Source organism: Neodiprion virginianus, chromosome 7 (genome assembly GCF_021901495.1).
Source record: "Neodiprion virginianus isolate iyNeoVirg1 chromosome 7, iyNeoVirg1.1, whole genome shotgun sequence".
NCBI classification, from domain to species: domain Eukaryota; kingdom Metazoa; phylum Arthropoda; class Insecta; order Hymenoptera; family Diprionidae; genus Neodiprion; species Neodiprion virginianus.
The window spans coordinates 5,600,252-5,619,587 of NC_060883.1; the positions used below are offsets into that span (position 1 = coordinate 5,600,252).

The 19,336-nt window shown below is 36.3% G+C and overlaps 1 protein-coding gene across 1 annotated transcript; it reads right to left on the reverse strand.

The window, feature by feature from the left end:
- Positions 1–6,656: 6,656 nt before the first annotated feature.
- On the reverse strand, positions 6,657–19,124 carry LOC124309240 (uncharacterized). The gene is made up of 3 exons (XM_046772679.1): positions 18,595–19,124; positions 14,290–14,472; positions 6,657–6,900 (listed from the first exon to the last, which is right to left on the reverse strand). The coding sequence occupies exons 1-3, from the start codon at positions 18,649–18,651 to the stop codon at positions 6,775–6,777; spliced, it is 366 nt and encodes a 121-aa protein (XP_046628635.1). The 5' UTR covers positions 18,652–19,124; the 3' UTR covers positions 6,657–6,774.
- Positions 19,125–19,336: the final 212 nt, after the last annotated feature.

Genomic DNA, 19,336 nt, shown 5'->3' on the forward strand with positions numbered 1-19,336 from the left:
CCAGTTGGCGGCTGCGCTTTCGCCTCCCGCCCCTCGTTAAGCTCGCTACCCGGCCTCCGTGCAGCCCCAACCCTTCCTCTTACAACAGCGAGGCCTCGACCCTCCGGCCACACAGCGGGAACTCTGAAAGTTCCAGGGGGTTATTTCTTCGCCCGAAATATACATATGTATATGTATATACGGAGTTTCATACATCGGACCGTTCTTCAATTGTACCGTTAATAGTATGTTGTGTAACAAGGAAGCAAACTCGCTCTTTTCGGGCCATGCTTAAGTTTGCAATATGAGTCGTAGATAAATATGTGTTGCAAATACGCGAGGTAAAAACACCCGTTGCCTTGTAGTTAAACAAGATTCTTTAGGTAACGAGAGTATGTTACGCGTTTTTTCACCAAGCACCGAATCGAGGTTAGGATTGCGTAATGTCGGATTTCTTTGCGACAGCGCATGCGCACAGCACGGAAAAGACAACTTTTAACTCTTGGGACTTAAAGTAGAAACGGGTACTGTGTGCACGGAAAAGACGCGTAAAACATGCTCGCGCTACGTAACATTATTATTAGGATGGTTTATTTATTAGTATTATTATATACATATATATATTTTTTTTGTATAACTTTTTAGAATTTCGACGTGACTGCACCCCAAATTGATTCCAAATAAATGAATAAAAATTTCATTCAAACTACAGATCTTTGTCTAAATCCTAAACCCTTGCGCGATGGCTGTGAAGTTAGCCAATTAAAATGTACACGTTTTCACGACAGTTACAGTATATTGGACATTCCGTGCCAACTCGACTTACCGCCAAGCCTCGCCGTGTCCAATTTTACTTGAACTTTGGTATAGTATTTTGGGGATTCAAAAAGTAACTCCTGAATTATTTCAGATTTTTTTGACCACTGGTTAAGAAGTTGTCTAATTTTTTGCAATAATTTTTATCCCAACATCCGTCAGTCGTACGAAAAAATCATTAACACAAAAATCTTCGCGATGACGTGAAGTTGAAGGAAACATTTTTTGTCCATTTTTTTTATTTTTTTCTCAAAAACATCTCCTTTAAATAGAATTTTTTTCTTCTTTTGCTTTCTATTAGAGCAAAACTTTGTGTACTTTGAATACATTTTTTCTTCGAACGAAGAGATTTGAGGAGAAGATTTTGTAATACTAAATAACTTTTACGAAAGATATTTTATTTTTAGAAAATTTTCGGGTCCTACCTCTAGGTGTAAAATCGGACGGGTTATTAGTCGTAATATTCTGATTTGCTTCAATTCATTTCCATCAGATGGTAGGGATGTTTTTTCATTCGCGTTCATTAACATTCTGGTGAATAGAATTGTTGAAGATTTTTCTCACAGTTTTTTTTTTACTCGCTTCCTGACTTTGGATTCAGGCAGTGGGAGTCCATCCATTATTAATGGGGCACGTGTGGGAAACGCCTCCAGACTTTTTCGTTTGCCGTGAAATTTTAACTGTATCAATCAAGTTTCATGAAACATGTATTCTGTTCCCCGTCTATACGGCTGATTGTATTCGTAAAGATTTTATAGATATTTGCTCAAATAAAGTCAGAAATTGGTATTCGTAAAAAGCTATTTGCATTACAATTTTTACCTGAATAAAAATTCAAAATCAATTTCAGCTGCAATTTTGATATCATTTAATCTAAGATATTGATTAATTTCCATTATTTCCCATGTCAAATTTCACTTTCAAATAGTTAGTCGCATAATGCAATATGATGCCACTGTAAACTCTTATACCAATAACCAAAATTTCAAAGTTTTTCGTGACTCGGGAGTGAAAAAATGTGTAATCTGTAATTTGCTTACTTCTTTTTCATTACATCACCTTCTTCTTAAAACAGGTCAGGACTAATTCAGTAAAATATATTTTTTTTACTGCTGATTGTCATACCTCTTTTTGTACATCACGAGGACACAAAGAAGGCACTGTGAATCATTACGCATGCAGATTCTGCACGTGATTTGCATATAAAACGTAGAAGAATAACGTTATTTGTCTGGAATGTGTGTGCTCAATTTGCTCTCAAGAATACACTGCAGGTTTGCCAACCGGAAAAAATGCCGGATGGAAATTCCCCGCGATGAAAATTTAGATTCATCGTTATGTCTCGAACCTCAAGGGTACTTCGAATGGTTTGACAATTCTAAATAATGGTCTGCGAAATTCCGAGTGATTCCAATTGCCCATGAAAAGTTGTCGTAAATCACTTGAGCTTAAAAGACTGAAAAAATGAGCACAATTACCTTCATAATCTTTGTTATAATTCTATAATCGTTTTGAAATTCGACCATTCAGGCTGACGGAAAATTTTCTTTCCATCCAGCAGATATTTCTCAAAGTATTTTTAAGCAGTTCGGAAATTCCAGTCGCGTTTGTACTGTGAGAAGAACTCGTTTATGCATTTCTGAGTTCACTGTAAAACTTTGCCAAGGCGTTTAAAAATTCGCAAAAAACTTTATCGTACATTCGACGTGTTTCTATCGAGACTCGAGGGGCGAACCGTTCACGAGACGTCAGGATGACCTTTTTACACCGACAGGGTGAACATGGAAGCTTTGCCAAAGTAGGAAGAGACCGCGCAGCTGGGATTAGCTGAGGCTTAACAAGGGCTGGATTCGGCAAAGCCCGTAAGATTCGACAAACGATTCTGCAAGCCGTAGGACGAGCCTCTTAAAACTGTTGAATTGCTTTTATTTCCAAAGGCTTGGACGACACGTTGTTATACCCATTATCCGTCACGCAGCCGCGGCTGAGCGAAAGGAATAATCGTGATTAAATTTATGCAGATTCTTGTAATATTCCGTAGACATGTTGAAACCCTCCTTCATAGAGTGAAAATCCCAAATTTTGGATTTTAAAGCCTCGATACGATCACCTGCAGGAATTATAATGCACATATGATTTCAATCTCATCATTTACACAAGATGTTTTGGAGTAAACGCCGCAGTACGTTAGGTTGCCTGCCACTGAGGGGAACAAATATCGATAAAACAGGCCTACCGAGTAATCCGAGAACTTGCCCGTGTTGCCAAGTTATGTGGATTTGGCCAAACAGTAGTTTTATTGTTCATAAACTATGCTGATGCGTTCAGTGATCGCGTTCCGTAGTCACGTTATAGTGATCGGTAACTGGATAGGTTTTTACCGATATTTGTTCCCCTCAGTGGTAGGCAATCCAACATATCGCAGCGTTCACTCGAAAACACGCAGCATAATCTATTCTACTGATTGAAACTTGATTGTCTTCACGATATACGATGTGAATTAGATCAAATTTTTTTTCCACTAAGAAACATTGCATCGCTCTTGCGGATAACACTTAAAAAAATTTCTTCAGAATCTAGATTAGGAAGAAGAAGAAGATAAACTTTTCCCACACCTGACCAATAACAGTCAGCTGTGCAGATAACAGTAATGAACACCTATGCAGTAATTGGATGATCAGTTACGAAGGGAAAAATTTTCAATCGAAGATAGTTAAAATTGAATTTCTATCAACTGCGCAGCACTGGTGACCGCATTGAAACGAACCTCATTAAGCGGAGAGAAATGCTCTTTTCAATTCGCCCTGACTACTAGTTGCACGTATCATACCAAGAAAGAGGGAGATAATCCGTCCAACGATGATTACTTCTTTTGATTCGCGTTACTCTCACCTTACATGGTAAATCCTCCAAGATTTGATTAGGATAAAAAAGATGAGGGCAGCATGAGTAACCGGTCTAACACAAGTGTCAAGAGTTGGAGCGCGTCTAATAAATCGTAGCAACGGAGCTTACGGACTTAAGCTCATGGAACACATGTGCCCGGTGAGGATTTTTTTTTTTTCTTTTTCTGCAGATGAATTACTCCCCAGACTTTCGACGCTGACACGAGGCGGAGTTTTGCCGAATTACGTCGTAATACCGCGATGCCTAAAAGTTGACAAAAAAATTCCGCAACGCGTATGCGGGAGCTTGCAAAAAGTGCGTTAATTGCATCGGCAGCTGTTACATAATTTACACCGAAAATGATAAACGCAACCCGAAAAGTTTTCCTCCCATATATTTTAACTGATATATTATACCTACTATTCGCAAAGTGCGATGAAAGGTGAGAAGGAGCTGCAGAATCAATCAAAGTAACAGCGAGTCGTGAAAACAACTTACAAACGTGTACCATTTGACTTTTTTCACAGTGCACACGAACGTCAACTCCAAACGCGATTCGAGACGGCCCAGAAACTTTTTTTCGAATCCGTGTGAAAAACAATTCCTTTTCTCGATGAGACAGCCGTTGCTGCCACTGAAACCAGCTAGACTAAACTTATTTTCAAGACAATAGCAGACCATGCAAGGATGGTAAAAAGTTTGTCTCTTTACCGAAGGATCTCCGCTGACGGAATTTCTTTCCCACGATTATACTGCGAGTTATTTTTATAAATTTCACTTGACTGGAGACGAAATTCATTTTTCAAAACGACTCGCACTAGCTGTTATTTCGCGACTGAAAATACTGCCACCCACAATTGGAGAGTAAAAAGTATCCCGAGACATCCACGTCATGTGGGATGATAGAATAGGAGGTGCAGTTAAGTGATCGATGCGTTTCTTGCCTATGGGAAGAAGAAGAAGAAGAAGAATAAGAAGAGCAGAGTCATCGTTCAGTTTGAAATTGAATTGTCTGAAACCCGTGACAGAATTCTGATCGTTGCGTGAAATATTATAATTCAAACGCACACACACGTGGGTTTGAATTAAATTAACTCACGTACAACTCGCTCGACTCGCGATTCATTTCCGAATCTAGGCCACTTACGACACTTGTCTCATGAATAGGTAATCAAATCAGCCCAGTCCGCAGCTTAATCTTGACTTGACAGAGGGAGGAGCCTCAAGTTTCCTTGAAAAAATCCTTGACTCATTTTCCATTGCCAAAGTCCAAAAGCCTGGAATCGTAATAATTTGTACCAGACGTTGCGTATTGCCTTGGTAAAAAGTCATTCGGAAGAATTGAATACACGGTGATAAACCAGCAGAGTTAACAACATCCGGAGAACCATCTTCAGGAATTTAATTACACACGGCTGTGATGTTTGCCGTTTTTACAGTCCAATCATGTTTTCGCAATATCTCGCGAATTGTTGTCCAGAGAGAATTACTTCGGCCTGTAAAAGGAAACAAACTTTTGACAAATTAGGACGGTTATCAACAAGTTCGATGCGCACCGAGTGGTCGTAGTTCGGGGGTTGAGAATGTAAATGGTGCAAGTCAATTAAGACCTTGGTAATTCATTCCGGTTTCAATACAGACTCAATGTTTTTTAAACGGTAATTTTCAACTACTGTTAAGACATAGAACAAAGAAAAGTAATATAATTTATTCCTACCACCAGAATTTCTAGTGATCTAAAATGCAAATTCCTTTGTCTCGAAAAAGCAGGTCAAACTGACTTGCACTACTTGCATTTTCGAACCCTTGTTTAATAATAAAAATTGGGTCACTTGTCCTTGGCATAACGTTTAGTTGAATTGTTGACGCAGGTGAAACCGCAGCTTGTGAACACTGATTAGCTGGCGATGAATCGTGTTATTCTCGGCACGACAAGAATGCTTCTCACCCTCGAGCTCGAATTCTTGTTTGCCCCATTTAGGCTCATTACACGCAGAGCATTTACGTGAGGTGAAAATGTATTATAAGTGAGCGGTGAGTAAAAGCGGCAATAAGTGAATGAAAGCCTTGCCACAATATTGAACTTGGTGTAAAAATAAACAAACGTTTTAATATCGCGAAAAACATAAGCCTATTATAACTGTCGGAGATGGGAATAAATTTTCTTTCTCAGTTGATGTTTCTTTACATTTCCCCTGACTCTTCATCATTCGCAACTTATTCTCGTATAAAAACATGCGTGATTTTCGATTTGTTTATACGGTCTATATTTGATTGTCGGTATACGTAACTGGTTTTTTCTGCTTTCTTTCTTTCTTTCAATTATCTGAAGACAATAAGATTATCATACAAGCATTGTCATATCGACAAGAATTTCCAGCTAACCTTGACTTTAACATGAACCGCAATTTATTTCATCTCGCCATTAATAATCCGACAGCAAAAAATAATTTTACTACACGATTTTCTTCCCCATCGTATACCAGAAAGGCATGGAAGGAAAGAAAAAAATATGTATATATATATAGATCTATATAACGGAACATCTGTTATAACTATCGATCTTTTTACGATCCCATCAGTTATGTATTCGGCTAATTTATCAACTCCTACGGTTTTATTTTAAACACTTCAGGCATCCGGCACGCTCATATTATTAAACCGCAAGAGTTTCGATTCTATAACAGTTTTTTTTTTCCCCCTATACATTAAAGCGTTGTCAAATTTGCATTATTAATTTTATAAATTTTCGTCTACATAATTTATAGTATATAATAAACTTTGATCTGTCCCGCACGGCTGTATAATAATTACATATGATTAATCGAAAACGTGAGACAATGTCATCTATGCACACACATATATGTATATACAATTATTATATACAATTTTGTGGAACGATTTTCCTTAACGTGAAAAGAAAAGGAAAGAAAATGAAAATATGAAAAACAACTTCACAGAGATCAACACTTATAAATGAAAAATCAATTTTAATCGCGTAAAAAAACGTACGCGCCACTTGAAAGCGTTAATATTTTATCAGGTGAGTAGAAAAAAGAAGAAAATCATTTTCCGTTCAAAGATCAGTCGACGTTACGTAACGTCCTGAAGCGGTTTCCGCAACTCGTTCGTCGTTGTAACGTGGTCCACGTTATTTATGGGCATCGGAGCGTTGTTGACCACGTTCGCCAATTCCATGGCGGAGGCACGTCTCGCTGCCTGAAACAAGATGCGAAATTTATTACTCCCGATCTGCGTCGTTTCGTCTCGTATTCGGATCATGGATGTATTACGTATGAAACCGCGAGTGTAACGACGGTTACAATTGAAGAGGAGAATCGAAGAAGGCTAGGTGTGCAATTTTTTTCACATTAAAAAGGCACTTATGGCTTTTTTTATTTCAATAAGGGGAATTAAAAGGAAGCTGTAAGTGCCTGGATTGGAGAATTAGCAAAATTCATAAGTGCAATTTTTTTCTCAAACTATGAAAGCACTTACGGCTTTTTTTTATATCAACGACGAGAATTAAAAAAAAAGCTGTAAGTGCCTGAAGTGGAGAATTGAAAAAGGTGTTTTTTTTTCAAATTAAAATATCACTTACAGGTTTTCGTATTTTAAAGAGGAGAATTAGAAGAGGCTGTAAATGCCTGAAAAGGAGACTTAAAAAAGGCCATAAGTGCAATTTTTTCTCAAATTATGAAAGCACTCACGGCTCTTTTATGTAGTAGAGGAGAATTGAAAAAAGCTGTAAGTGTCTGAAGTGGAGAATTAAAAAAGGCCATAAGTGGAATTTCTTTTCAAACTATGAAAGCACTTACGGCTTTTTTTTATATCAACGACGAGAATTAAAAAAAAAGCTGTAAGTGCAATTTTTTCTCAAACAATGAAAGCACTTACGGATGTTTTTATTTCAAAGAGAGCAATTAAAAATAAGTTTTCAAGTGCCTGAACGTGGAGAATTAAAAATGGTAATAAGTGCAAGATTTTTTCTTTTTTTTATCAAAAAGGCACTTATGGCCTTTTTTAGCTCTCCTCTTCAATTGGTCCAAGTAACGGCCACGTAGTGGAGCTGGTAATAATATGTTTCCGGAACTAAAATCTTCAAGTTCAATTTCTCAACAACTGTATATTATGTATTACGCTCAATATTTACACACCGGTGTGAATCATCGCGCTCAAAGTTTGTTTCGAATTCACACGATGATGGAAGAATCTTTGAAAGCTCAACACGAGCTGCGATCGTATTCAGATTTTGCAGAAAAAAAAGAAGAATTTTCACAAACAAACCTATTCGCAATAATGCGCTCAGACTTATAATGAAATACTCTCTGCATCGGTAACATTGTGATTTCAACAATATTTTACAATTGTTTTGCAATTGGAATCGATTATCTCTTTTAAATATCATTCAACGATCTTTCACACATGTGGGTGCAAACTTTCAGTCAATCTATCAGACCAAACGATCAATGTACTCATCACCATGTGATAAAGCTTTTACCTAAGATGGTGAAAATTTTTCTATTATATTATTAAAGCGTACAATTAATCCGGGAAGTAAAATTTCATTTCAATAATAATAAAAATATATATATACATATATATGGAACAAGGAATTACACTGAACTTAACGAAAAATTATCTTCATTTCCAGTGTAAACAATCAGAACGATTCAAACTCTAGTTCACTTGAATCCGACTTGACCTTTTTATGAAAATAGTCGCGGAGTGATGAATGAGTGTGAAGAAAAAAAGTCCTACCTTTCCGAATGTGTAATTTATTTAATAATAAATCCTTAGGAACAATCGGTAACAAAAATAACCTCGTTTTTTCTTTAACTTTAGTCCCGTCCATACAAAAGGACAAAAATATATTGTTTTTATTTCACAGTGCATGGATAAAAAAAAGTGGACGTTTCGGTCGAATAAGATTCGAGATATCGAGAAAATATTAGCCAAATTCAAATTTTCGCACTAAAAAGTTGGCCGAAATTTGGTTTCATAGAGGCGGACTCGACGTCGTTATACGAAGAGAAATTCGGACCGAAACTTTGAGAACTCTACACGTGTATCACGTGGAGATCATACTGTGGTTAGAGGCTAAAGTGCTCGTGCCGAATATATCACCTGTAGCTTTTGTCACGTTGTTTATGATACTTGACAAACAAAGAAGCCTCATGGCAGGATCGTTAAGTGAGCACTAAGGAAAATCAATGCCGACGACGCCGAGATGAAAGAATGCGTCCTTCCGTTATATATATACATGTACGTACCTTGGATCTATTCAATAGGAAAATAGCAAAAGACGCGGCTTTTTCTTCTTGGAGAAATTTGTTTTTTCCAGAATTTTATAACACCTTTTATGTCAATATCAATGAACCCAGAATGAAACAAGCTTCAATCGAATGTGGAAAGCGGTTTCCCCGATTCATCGAATTCTTATCACTAAAGGGTTCTAAGATCGTGCAACGCGACTGTGTGGGATGAAAATCTTGTCCCGCAAGATCGTTTCTATATTGTGAAAAAATCTCGTGGTAAAAAATTTCTGCAACACAAGTATAGTTGCAATTACAACGATTCAAACATCGTTCAAATTGCGGAGAAAAATTTGTGAGTGTTACTCACCCGACTATTCGGTACTAAATTTTCACATTTTTGAAAAGATTTTATTTACCGTTAAAAAACGTATATTTGGATACGGTGAAACAAATGTTCCGTTATTATTATCAAATTTTATTCAAACGAAATACGATTTTTTAACTATTCGCAAAATTTTATCCATCGTTATTTGGCTCAAGTAACGTTTTTTTTTTTAACAATAAATAAACTCTTTTCTCAGTGTATATACGACTGTTTAATCTGCCGCAATTTTTTTTTTTCAAACAATTGACCTCGACGTCAAATTATCGCAATAATTAGAGAAAAATATAACACGAATTTCAATTTTTCATCCCAGAATTGTATATTTCGGATATGGTTAAAAAAAAAAAAAGAAAAATTTCACCTCGGTGTCAACTGAATGCGTATTTTAATCATCCCATCCCAAATTAATCTTGACACGTAACTCGGGGCTGCGGTAAAGCAGAGGTAAAGGGAGCGTCTTTGCGTGGGATTGAGGGTGTGTTTACACGCGGTGTAAATCCCCTTTCGTTAGCCGTTAAGCAGGAAAATTGAATTCAAAATATTAGACAGCGGTAAAGCCGGGTGTAATAACACTTTCACCTGAATTATCATAGATCCTCACGTCAGTTTCCAAATTTTCTACCTGTAATAATATTTTCAACTAATCCTAGGCTGTGACATATTGGATAAATGTGTCAGTTTTACGCACACTTGGATCAGGAATTGATTTGAATCAACGATAGAAAAGAAAAAAAAAAGAATTGAAATTTATCCAACGATAAAGAATTTGCTGAAATCTATTACGTGAACTAAAAAAAATCGTCAAATCGACTAGAGTTTTTTTGAGAATTTTTAATTTTTGTAATTTGAAACCAAGCGCAAGTATCCTTAGCTTTTTTTATAATTGAGATATTCACAGCCAATTTACAATCTCTAGAAATTAATTATAGCAACGATTTTCAGCTGTAACAAACAATTTCCTCAACTTTATTTACCCTTGTGTAAGATTGTTATACCCCTTGAATCGAGGACTCGTGATCATCGATTGCTTGTGAGTAAATACGCGTCAAGTTGAGTTGCCGCATCAATAATGGCTTATTGTTAATTGGTATTCCATAATTGCATACGTCAAGTCGTTATACCGAATGAAATCAACATGGGAAAGCCGCAATAAGTTGCGGCTTCACCTACCAATTAGTCACAAACTTCTCATCTTATTGTATGTATAGGAAATTCCATGCTAATCCAACAACCGACTGACCCTCGCCATTTTCAATTTTGTTGAAAATTTTTTCTGCAATTACCCCAACTTCGACTCATCGTCCCGAATTTTATCAGATTGTTTATTCGACCGGTTAATTACTTATAAATATTGAGAGTGATTTTTAATAGAACCTTTTTTAAAATACTCAAAATCTGTTTTTTCTTTTCCAAACATTTCAAAGCCGGGCCCATGATCGGCCGGTTTTGTTCCATTTTTCTTTTTTTCGAACTCTCAAATTCTTTGTTCAACTGAAACATTGTTTAATAAACGGTCTGAAAATTCCCAAATAATTCTGAAGACATTTTTCACTTAAAACATTTCTAGATCGGTTTCATTATGAAACTGGTAAAAAAAATAAATCAAATGTACCAAAACAAAAAATCGACGAAAATCACTACATAAGTGCAAAAATTATACACAAAAAGAAGTTTTGATAATTTTTCAGAAATTTGACCAAAAAAATCGAAAGCGCTGGAAAAACTGGAAAAAAAATTCGTCCATCATGGGCCCGGTCTTGAAATATTTGGGGTCGAAGAAACAGTTTCTGAGAATTTTTTGAGAATTGTAAAAACGGTCTTTTTCAAAATCACTTTAAATATTTATAAATTATTGAGCAATTGAATAAAAAATTTAAAAAATTCTCGGAAGTGCGTCAGAATTGGGACAATTGTAGAAAAAATTTGAAACAAAATAAAAAATGTTGGAGTTCAGACGTTGGTCAGATTTGTATGGAATTCCCCATACATACCTGTCATATTATTCCTCAAGAGTCGGAGATTATAACATATACATTAACGCAATCCCTTCATCTGCCTGGCTCTGTACAATCCTGATTTTTTCTTGAATCTATCTCCCTTTAATCCTTATTCCAATTTATAAAAAAGCGAGGCTGCTACTTTTCAGCGATACCAACTCGAGACTCGACTTTTTTAATCCACCGCAGAGTTGTTTAATACAGCACACGATTCAATACACGTAAGGCAAAGGACAATTGAGATACTTGGAACACGAAAAGAAATGGCGTGCCTTGAAAGCGTAACAAACGCATTACATTTATACAATACCTGCATAATAACTTATCGAATAAATAAATTCTCCCGCAAAAGATGCAGGCAAATACACGAAGATTTAATGAAATTTCGTAAAAATCCTGATCCGATCCTCTTTTACAAATGAACGAGACGACTTTACAGTCGAACGAATCGTCGTCAAATTTTTTTAAAAATAATTTCATGTCCGAAAAGTTTGTTCGGAATAAATGCAAATTCAAGACAATCCCCTCAATAAAAATATTTATACTTCGTCGCCACAATTCACGATTACGCAGGTTTGATTTTAATAAAAATGAAACTAATCGATTTAAGCCTTGAATGTTTCGCCCAGTTTGACGATAAAATTTAATGAAATTAACAAAATTTCATCTGTTTCATTGCGATGTCCAAAAAAAGAAGAACAGAAGAACATTAAACGTAATCCAGAGTGTTGTAATCGTAGATTACAAATAGTAAATTACAAATCCATTATGAAATACTTTTTTCTTTTTTTTACAAGAGATAATATCTGACTATGGCGGTTAGTAGAGAATTTATTTGCGAACGGAACGAGCCTTGGTTTGTGAAAAAAAAAAAAACTGGCAATCCGAGAAGCTTGTTTCACTCGAAAACCGATCGAATAACGCGATCTCTTTGAAGTTATCCATACAACAATTGCATTGTTGTAATTATAATTCGCGATTTCCCAATTTTCCCATCCATTGTTGAATGAAAATTGCTTCAAGTAAATTCTACTCGATTAAGTTCGGTAATTATTGTAATTTTGAAACCTGCTTTTAGTCGCATGAATTTTTGTCTGAGTGGGGAAAAAAAAATAAATAAAAATCCTCAATCAATCATATACAAAGTGCTCAGCGCCAGGTGCGAATTTAAATAATATTATACGTACAAAAGTGGCCCAACAGCCGGTCAACCGAGCATAAAGTTGCGGTATAAGGGTGCTTGAAATATTAAGGGTAAAAGGAGAAAGCGCGCCAAAAAAAAAATAACCTCGTATAAATTTAATTCGCATTTCAACCCCTTCGCAAAAGTGATGAAAAAAAATTTCAAAGAAATTTCTGTTGATGAGTTCGGAGGATTACAAGTTATTCGCAAAGTTTTGTAATTTTTCAGAAATTCGTAGTCCGATAAATGAGATTAAAGAAAAAAAAAACTCTTTGTTCCTAAAAGCTTAGCTTCAAAGCGCGTGAAACGAGTCCGTCAAGTTGTTTCAACTTTTTAATGTAATTTTATTTTACAATAACGGCAATCGATGCAACTTTTTAATTAGAATTCTATCGCCAATTTTTAGTACTTTTTTTTGTTGTTTACGTTTCGGTTCAATTGACTGTATTTATTGAAAAAAGAAAGAAAAATAAAAAAAAAAATTTTCAACTTTTTTTTATTCGAAACATCCTCCTGATTGATGAGGTAAAAGTTTTACCTTAAATTCGTATATTTCAAGGGGAGGATAAAACCACGTCCTTAAGAATTTATGCCTTTTACGCGTATATTCTGCCTCTGCTCGTTTTCTCCCTCGTCGTAAAGGGTTTATTTAATAACAACGAACAATCAAAACAAATTCAAATTTTCCCCTTGCTTGATTGATTATCCTCGTAAAGAACACTTTTCGATTCGCGCGGAGGAGAAGAATTTGGATTATCTGATGTTGCGTTTAATTTATCTTTAACAATATATTCTGTCTAAAGCAGAACAAACAAAAAAAAAAAAAAAAACAAACAGAACTACTACAGAAATACTATATCAGCATTTACGACGTTTATAAATAGGATTAAATAAAGTTTAAAATCAATGGAAACTCCACGATTGATCCGAATCGTGTCGCAACAACATTTGTTTATCGGTCAGTCTGTCAGTCAAATAATTTGACATAAATTAAACAACGGCGTAAAGCCGTTTATTAAAAATCGAAGAAACGTTATTTGTTGAACCGAAGTAGTCCGATTGGTCAAATCTCGCATTCTCGCGTATATAAATCGACATGTCTGACCTACTTCAACGTTTTTCTATATTTATTGAATTCAATTTATGAGGGAAAACGCATTGTTTCCATCAATCTCCCAGATGTTGTTCAGGGTTAATCGTGAGCTTATCGGCAACCGCAATTTGTAACCGTGAAGATTAAATTCCGCTAGTCGAAGGCACGTGGAATTGGAAAAATAATTGCAGGAGGCAATCGATTTGAGGGTTGACAATTTTAAACCCACGTTTTGAAATTTAAAGACAGTCCAAAGAAATTTTGACAAAACCAAACACATCATCAAACAAATCGGTCCACAAGTTATGGATAAAGTCGATGAAGTTTTTTTTTTTTTTTTTGTACGCCCAATACATCCTAATTGAAGAATAAATCCGTTTGAATAAAAATTTAGGAAGTAAATAAAGAAATGTTATTTGGACTAACGATAGTGAACAGGAATAAATTAACAACATCCTTGCCAAGAATATTGTATAGAAATGAATCCGAGTGAATTGTAATAACACAAGCTATAATACGATGTCAATAATTTGAATAACATTGACAATAATTTTATAAAAGATTTTTTCCTCTTCTCCTGACTTCCGATTCAGGTGGTGATCCTCGTTCGACGACTCAAGCTCGTTGCGAATATCTTTGCATCGAAGAAGCTTTCGTATTCGGTGAAACGGAACAACGCCGACGTTACTCACTTTTTGCCTGTCTCGTCTGGCCGAGTAGAGGACCCAGAGAACGTAAATCGTCATAATGAGTGCCGGTACGAAAATTCCTGCGAGGCTGGATGACCCACGCATAAGGACATGGTGAAGAGCGAGTAGAGTAACGGCGAGGGCTGTTCCTCCGGCAATGTAGCGTCCTGTTCGCCGACGTTCGTCCTGCAGAGGAACGAAAGCTGTCGGTTAAAGACTGTCAATTAGGATAAATATCGCCGCTTTAACCCTTTGAGAATATACTGGATCATCAGAACCCATATTGCGCAACTTTAACCGAAAATAACTATTAGACTGATTCAAAATTCGCGCCCTCGTCGCCCTCTGGCGGTAGTTCAAGATATTACTAGGTCATGTGATTTAACCTAATACTTGAAGTTTTTCTGAAATGATTTTTTTTTATTGTATTTATTCATACTTTTAAACCGCACCGTCACATTCTACGATGATGATTGTATTCCCCTGATTTTTTTATCCATGATCGAACGCGTATATTTGAAATGGTAACACATCGAAGATGAAATATTGATGAGACTGGATCATCAGAACCCATATTGCGCAACTTTGACCGAAAATAACTATTAGACAGATTCAAAATTCGCGCGCTTGTCGCCCTCTGGCGGTAGTTCAAGATATTACTAGGTCATGTGATTTAACCTAATACTTGAAGTTTTTCTGAAATGATTTTTTTTTTTTATTGAATTTATTCATACTTTTAAACCGCACCGTCACATTCTACGATGATGAAAGTATTCCCCTGATTTTTTTCTCCATTATCGAACGCGTATATTTGAAATGGTAACACATCAAAGATGAAATATTGATGAGACTGGATCATCAGGACCCATATTGCGCAACTTTAATCGAAAATAACTATTAGACAGATTCAAAATTCGCGCGCTCGTGGCCCTCTGGCGGTAGCATAGGATGTCAATAGGTCACGTGATTTAACCTAATGCTTGAAGTTTTTCTAAAATAATGTTTGTTTTCTGTATTAATTCATACTTTTGAACCGCACCGTCACATTCTACGATGGTGAAAGTATTCCCCTGAATTTTTCACCCCGATCGGAGGCGTATATTTGAAATGGTAACACATCAAAAATGAAACAAGGTCACTTTAACCCAGAGTGTACTTGATGCTCGAAAAGAGAGGTTTACATAACGCGAGCATGTTTTACGCGTTTTTTCACGAGTGTTTTGATGAAAAGTTTTCAACACTGGATTTCAATTGTAAACATCTCGTTGTTAACGTCGTCAGAAAAACAACATTATTCCATTATTTTTTCACCGAAAAATCCGTAGCATTACTTTAATTCTACTGAGAAATAGCGCACTTTATTCCAGAACGAATTCCCTATAGATTCTCTGAAACAATTTCATTCTTCAGTTTGCCAATTGACGCAAATCAAAAAAAAAAAAATTCTAATACTTACAATCGTAATAATTTACAGAATATAATCAATTTGTGATTCATTAAGAAATACGTTAGTTTCAATCAAAGTTCGACTGGGACGATCTGTGGAGAATTCATTCACGAGTTGAATCGGTAATTACTCGTTAAAATCGGACAAGTAAAATGAATTTCTCGGTGAATAAATAATAGAATAATGAGATTTCTATTACGTATTTACAATAATGAGGTATTCACAGTTGAATTTCAGTGCTTTAAAATTTTATCCTCCATCACACTAAACTAAACATGAAACTATTTAAAACTCTGTTTCATCACTTATTTTGTTTCAACATATTTTCGATTTGACTGTAGACCTCATACATCCTTAATTAAATGTAGCTCATCATCGACGCGTATCTTTTCCGCTTTATTTGCATCGTTAAAATTGAATTCTCCTTTTTCCTTAGAATACTGATTTTTGCCAGAGACGCGAGATTGCGAAGAAAAAAATGGCAAGACAGTATCCAGCCTGCAGATTTCTCGCCGCGCGGCTGCGGTCAGAATTCGATTCTATTATCGCCTAATTTAACTCTAGCAGTCGTCTGTCTTTGTTATAGACGAATAAGATTGTATTTATACTAAAAGTCGAGTCGTACACGTTTAGGCAATGAAATTTTCTGAAACCTTGAGCTAAAATCAACGCGTACCGCTTGCAGGTCTAACAAAGGCTTTCGCGGCTTGGAATCGGTTCGAAAGTTGAAAAAGGAGTTGGCCAATTTTCCATCGAGTAATTTTGGCTCGTGTCCTTTTAAACAATCCCCAATGCAATTATACAACCCGCAATCTTGATGCGTGCGTCGGAGAATTTAAATCAGTCTGGCGCAGAATCCACTGACCTATGAAGCTCTGTATAGCTTAGTATTATATATAGTCGAGACAGACGGCATGCGTATATCTGCGTGCCGAATAGCCGTCAAAGCACCGGCTGGGAACTGCAGCAAGAGAGTCCGAACCAAAATGCGCAAAAGCTACTTACACTGAGAAAAATTTCACTTGTTATGGTAACTAGAAAAATTCAGTAAAACAGGTATCGTTAAAAAAACTGTTTGAATATTGTTGTCGCTATTGTCGATCCTTTTTTGGTTATTGCGACGCAAAATAAGTTTCTGAGGTTTACTTTACTTTTTTAGTTAAGCAAGGCTCACTCGAAAAATTTTTGACAAATGCTTGAAAAAAAATTTTTCATAAAATCTGGAGGAAGTAGGAAAATATTTAGAGTTCGCTGCCAATTGTTGTAATATTTATCATTTATTTTTATGCACACATCTTACAGACTTGTATATGTATATTATATTAGTTTAGATTTTTGGCATCGTGGTTCAATCATTCATTGTTCATAAAAATCAGTATTGAAAACGGAATGGGGACATTAAGGTGATGCGATGATCCTATTTCGGTAACAAAAACCGTTATCCAAATTTCTCCGAGACGATTAATCTTTCGGATAATTAATTAGATCAGAATACAGAAAAAAAAAAGTAATATACTTATATAGAAGCCTGTAAGGTGTGTACGTGAAAATAGATAAAAAAATATTACAACAATTGTTACCGGCCTCTAAATATTTCCCTACCTCCTCCAGATTTTACGATAATTTTTCTCTCTGTATCTGTTACAAGCTTTTTAAGTTGCAACTTGAAGAAAAAACAAAAATTAAAAAATGAACTACCCTAATGTCATAGATTAGGGTATTTTGTAATGTGTCTGAAATCATTTCGACAACGTTTTACGACGATGTTTAATTATCACACAACCTTTATTCTAATTCATAATTAAACCTCCAATTACGCACGATTCTAACAAATGATCGCCCAATGTGATGGCAATATAGTAAAAAACTGCAAAGACAATTCTTGAAAATGATACGGATCGAATTGACATATTTCGAGCTAATTCTCTCTTAGTTTTTATTTTGACTTTCAAGTTCTGGCATGAGTTTGGAAATACATTCGTCGTTGGAATAATAAATAATCTTGACGGCAAAAAAAGCTTTATGGGTTTTATAAGATTTGGGTTCTTCGATAAGTTAAGCCTGACGATCAACTTGTCTGTAATTTTAATACTGCCGAAAGATTTTCGATCAAAAATACAGTTCCGGGATTTGCCAAGGTCACAGGGATCTACACCTACTCGTCTATCTACTTCAAATAAATACCGCAACTCGAGGCAACCGACATGTAGATGATACTTAAGAATGGATGAAAATCTAGTGCAGATTAATTCGTTCGATTTCACTCTTCGATAGATTATTTTATCCAGAAGATTATAATGATTTCTACAAAGTTGCTAAAAACGAATTCTCTTCTCTTCAATATACGATTCGATATTCCCATTTGTCAATCGTAATCAATATCATACGTTGTAAAATTGAGTATTCAACAATGACGGATAAAAAAAAAAAAAAATGGTCTCACGGCAGTGAAGTTTTGAAAAAACAAAATTCCGAATAGAACGAGAAATTGAAAGTATCTAATAAACTTTTAACGATCTTTGAACTATTCGAAACGAAGCTTTAATAACTAAACATTCATTTACAATTTCAAAATCTTCTATTCTTGTATTTTGAAAGCTCTCTTCGCAGCTTGCGAACACAAATGCAATTTTACAAATACTAAATGTTCGACTACCCGGTAATGAAATTGATAAAAAGCGTCCATTTTTTTCCGAACAAACTTCCCAAGTCTGACTTTCGAAATTGGTATTTGTAAGAAATCGTCGGAACACCTCGCGCGACATTTTTCATAAATAATGACACAATTTTTATCCTGATCCTCGGTCTTTTTTTTTTGTATCTCATTTCTCCAATCGTCGCACGTAAATTATCATACTCACAGATGATGAAGCCAAAGGTCGCAGAGTGTTCTGGGAAGAAAGCTCCGACTTTGGCATGACGAGGATGATTTAAAAGCACCGATCTGCAACCATCCGTACAATAACGTCGCCCCGGGTGCACTTATAAATAGTGGTTGTGAGTATAATTCAACGTCGTTGCGAGCCGTGCAATAAACCGATGGGGGTTATTCTCACTCTATCCTCTTCCCCACGTATCACAGCCTTGTAAATATTACGATCTTTACACCGGAACGGCCATGTAAACAACGTTCGGATGCAGGGGGCCGAGTCTTTATAATCATAAGCGAAAGCCGCCAGCGGCGAAAGATCTTCGGCGCAATCGACTCGGCGCCGTAAAGTTTCATGAAAAACTACAAGGTTGAAACGACGGTAGCGATGCGACTCGGACGGTGAGATGAACGAGGAAAATCGACGAAAGTTTATCGTAGCGCGGATGGAACGCGAAAAGGAAAGTAGACTTTGCCGCAACTTCTCTGGGCGACTGTTCGCCGTCCGAAACTGTTTTACCGACCGAGCAACCGCCGCACTTGCCCGGAGGCGGCCTAGCTTCTGGGTTTCTTTCCCTTCCTTCGGTCCCATCCCGGGCGGTGTTAAATCTCCGCCTAGCCGTTGGCATAATAAACAATATTCGAGAAAACGCTTGTAACGCGCCGTTGATCGTACCGATCTCGACGATCTTCTGGATCGCTCACGGGGGATTCCCCCACCTCTATCCTTAACC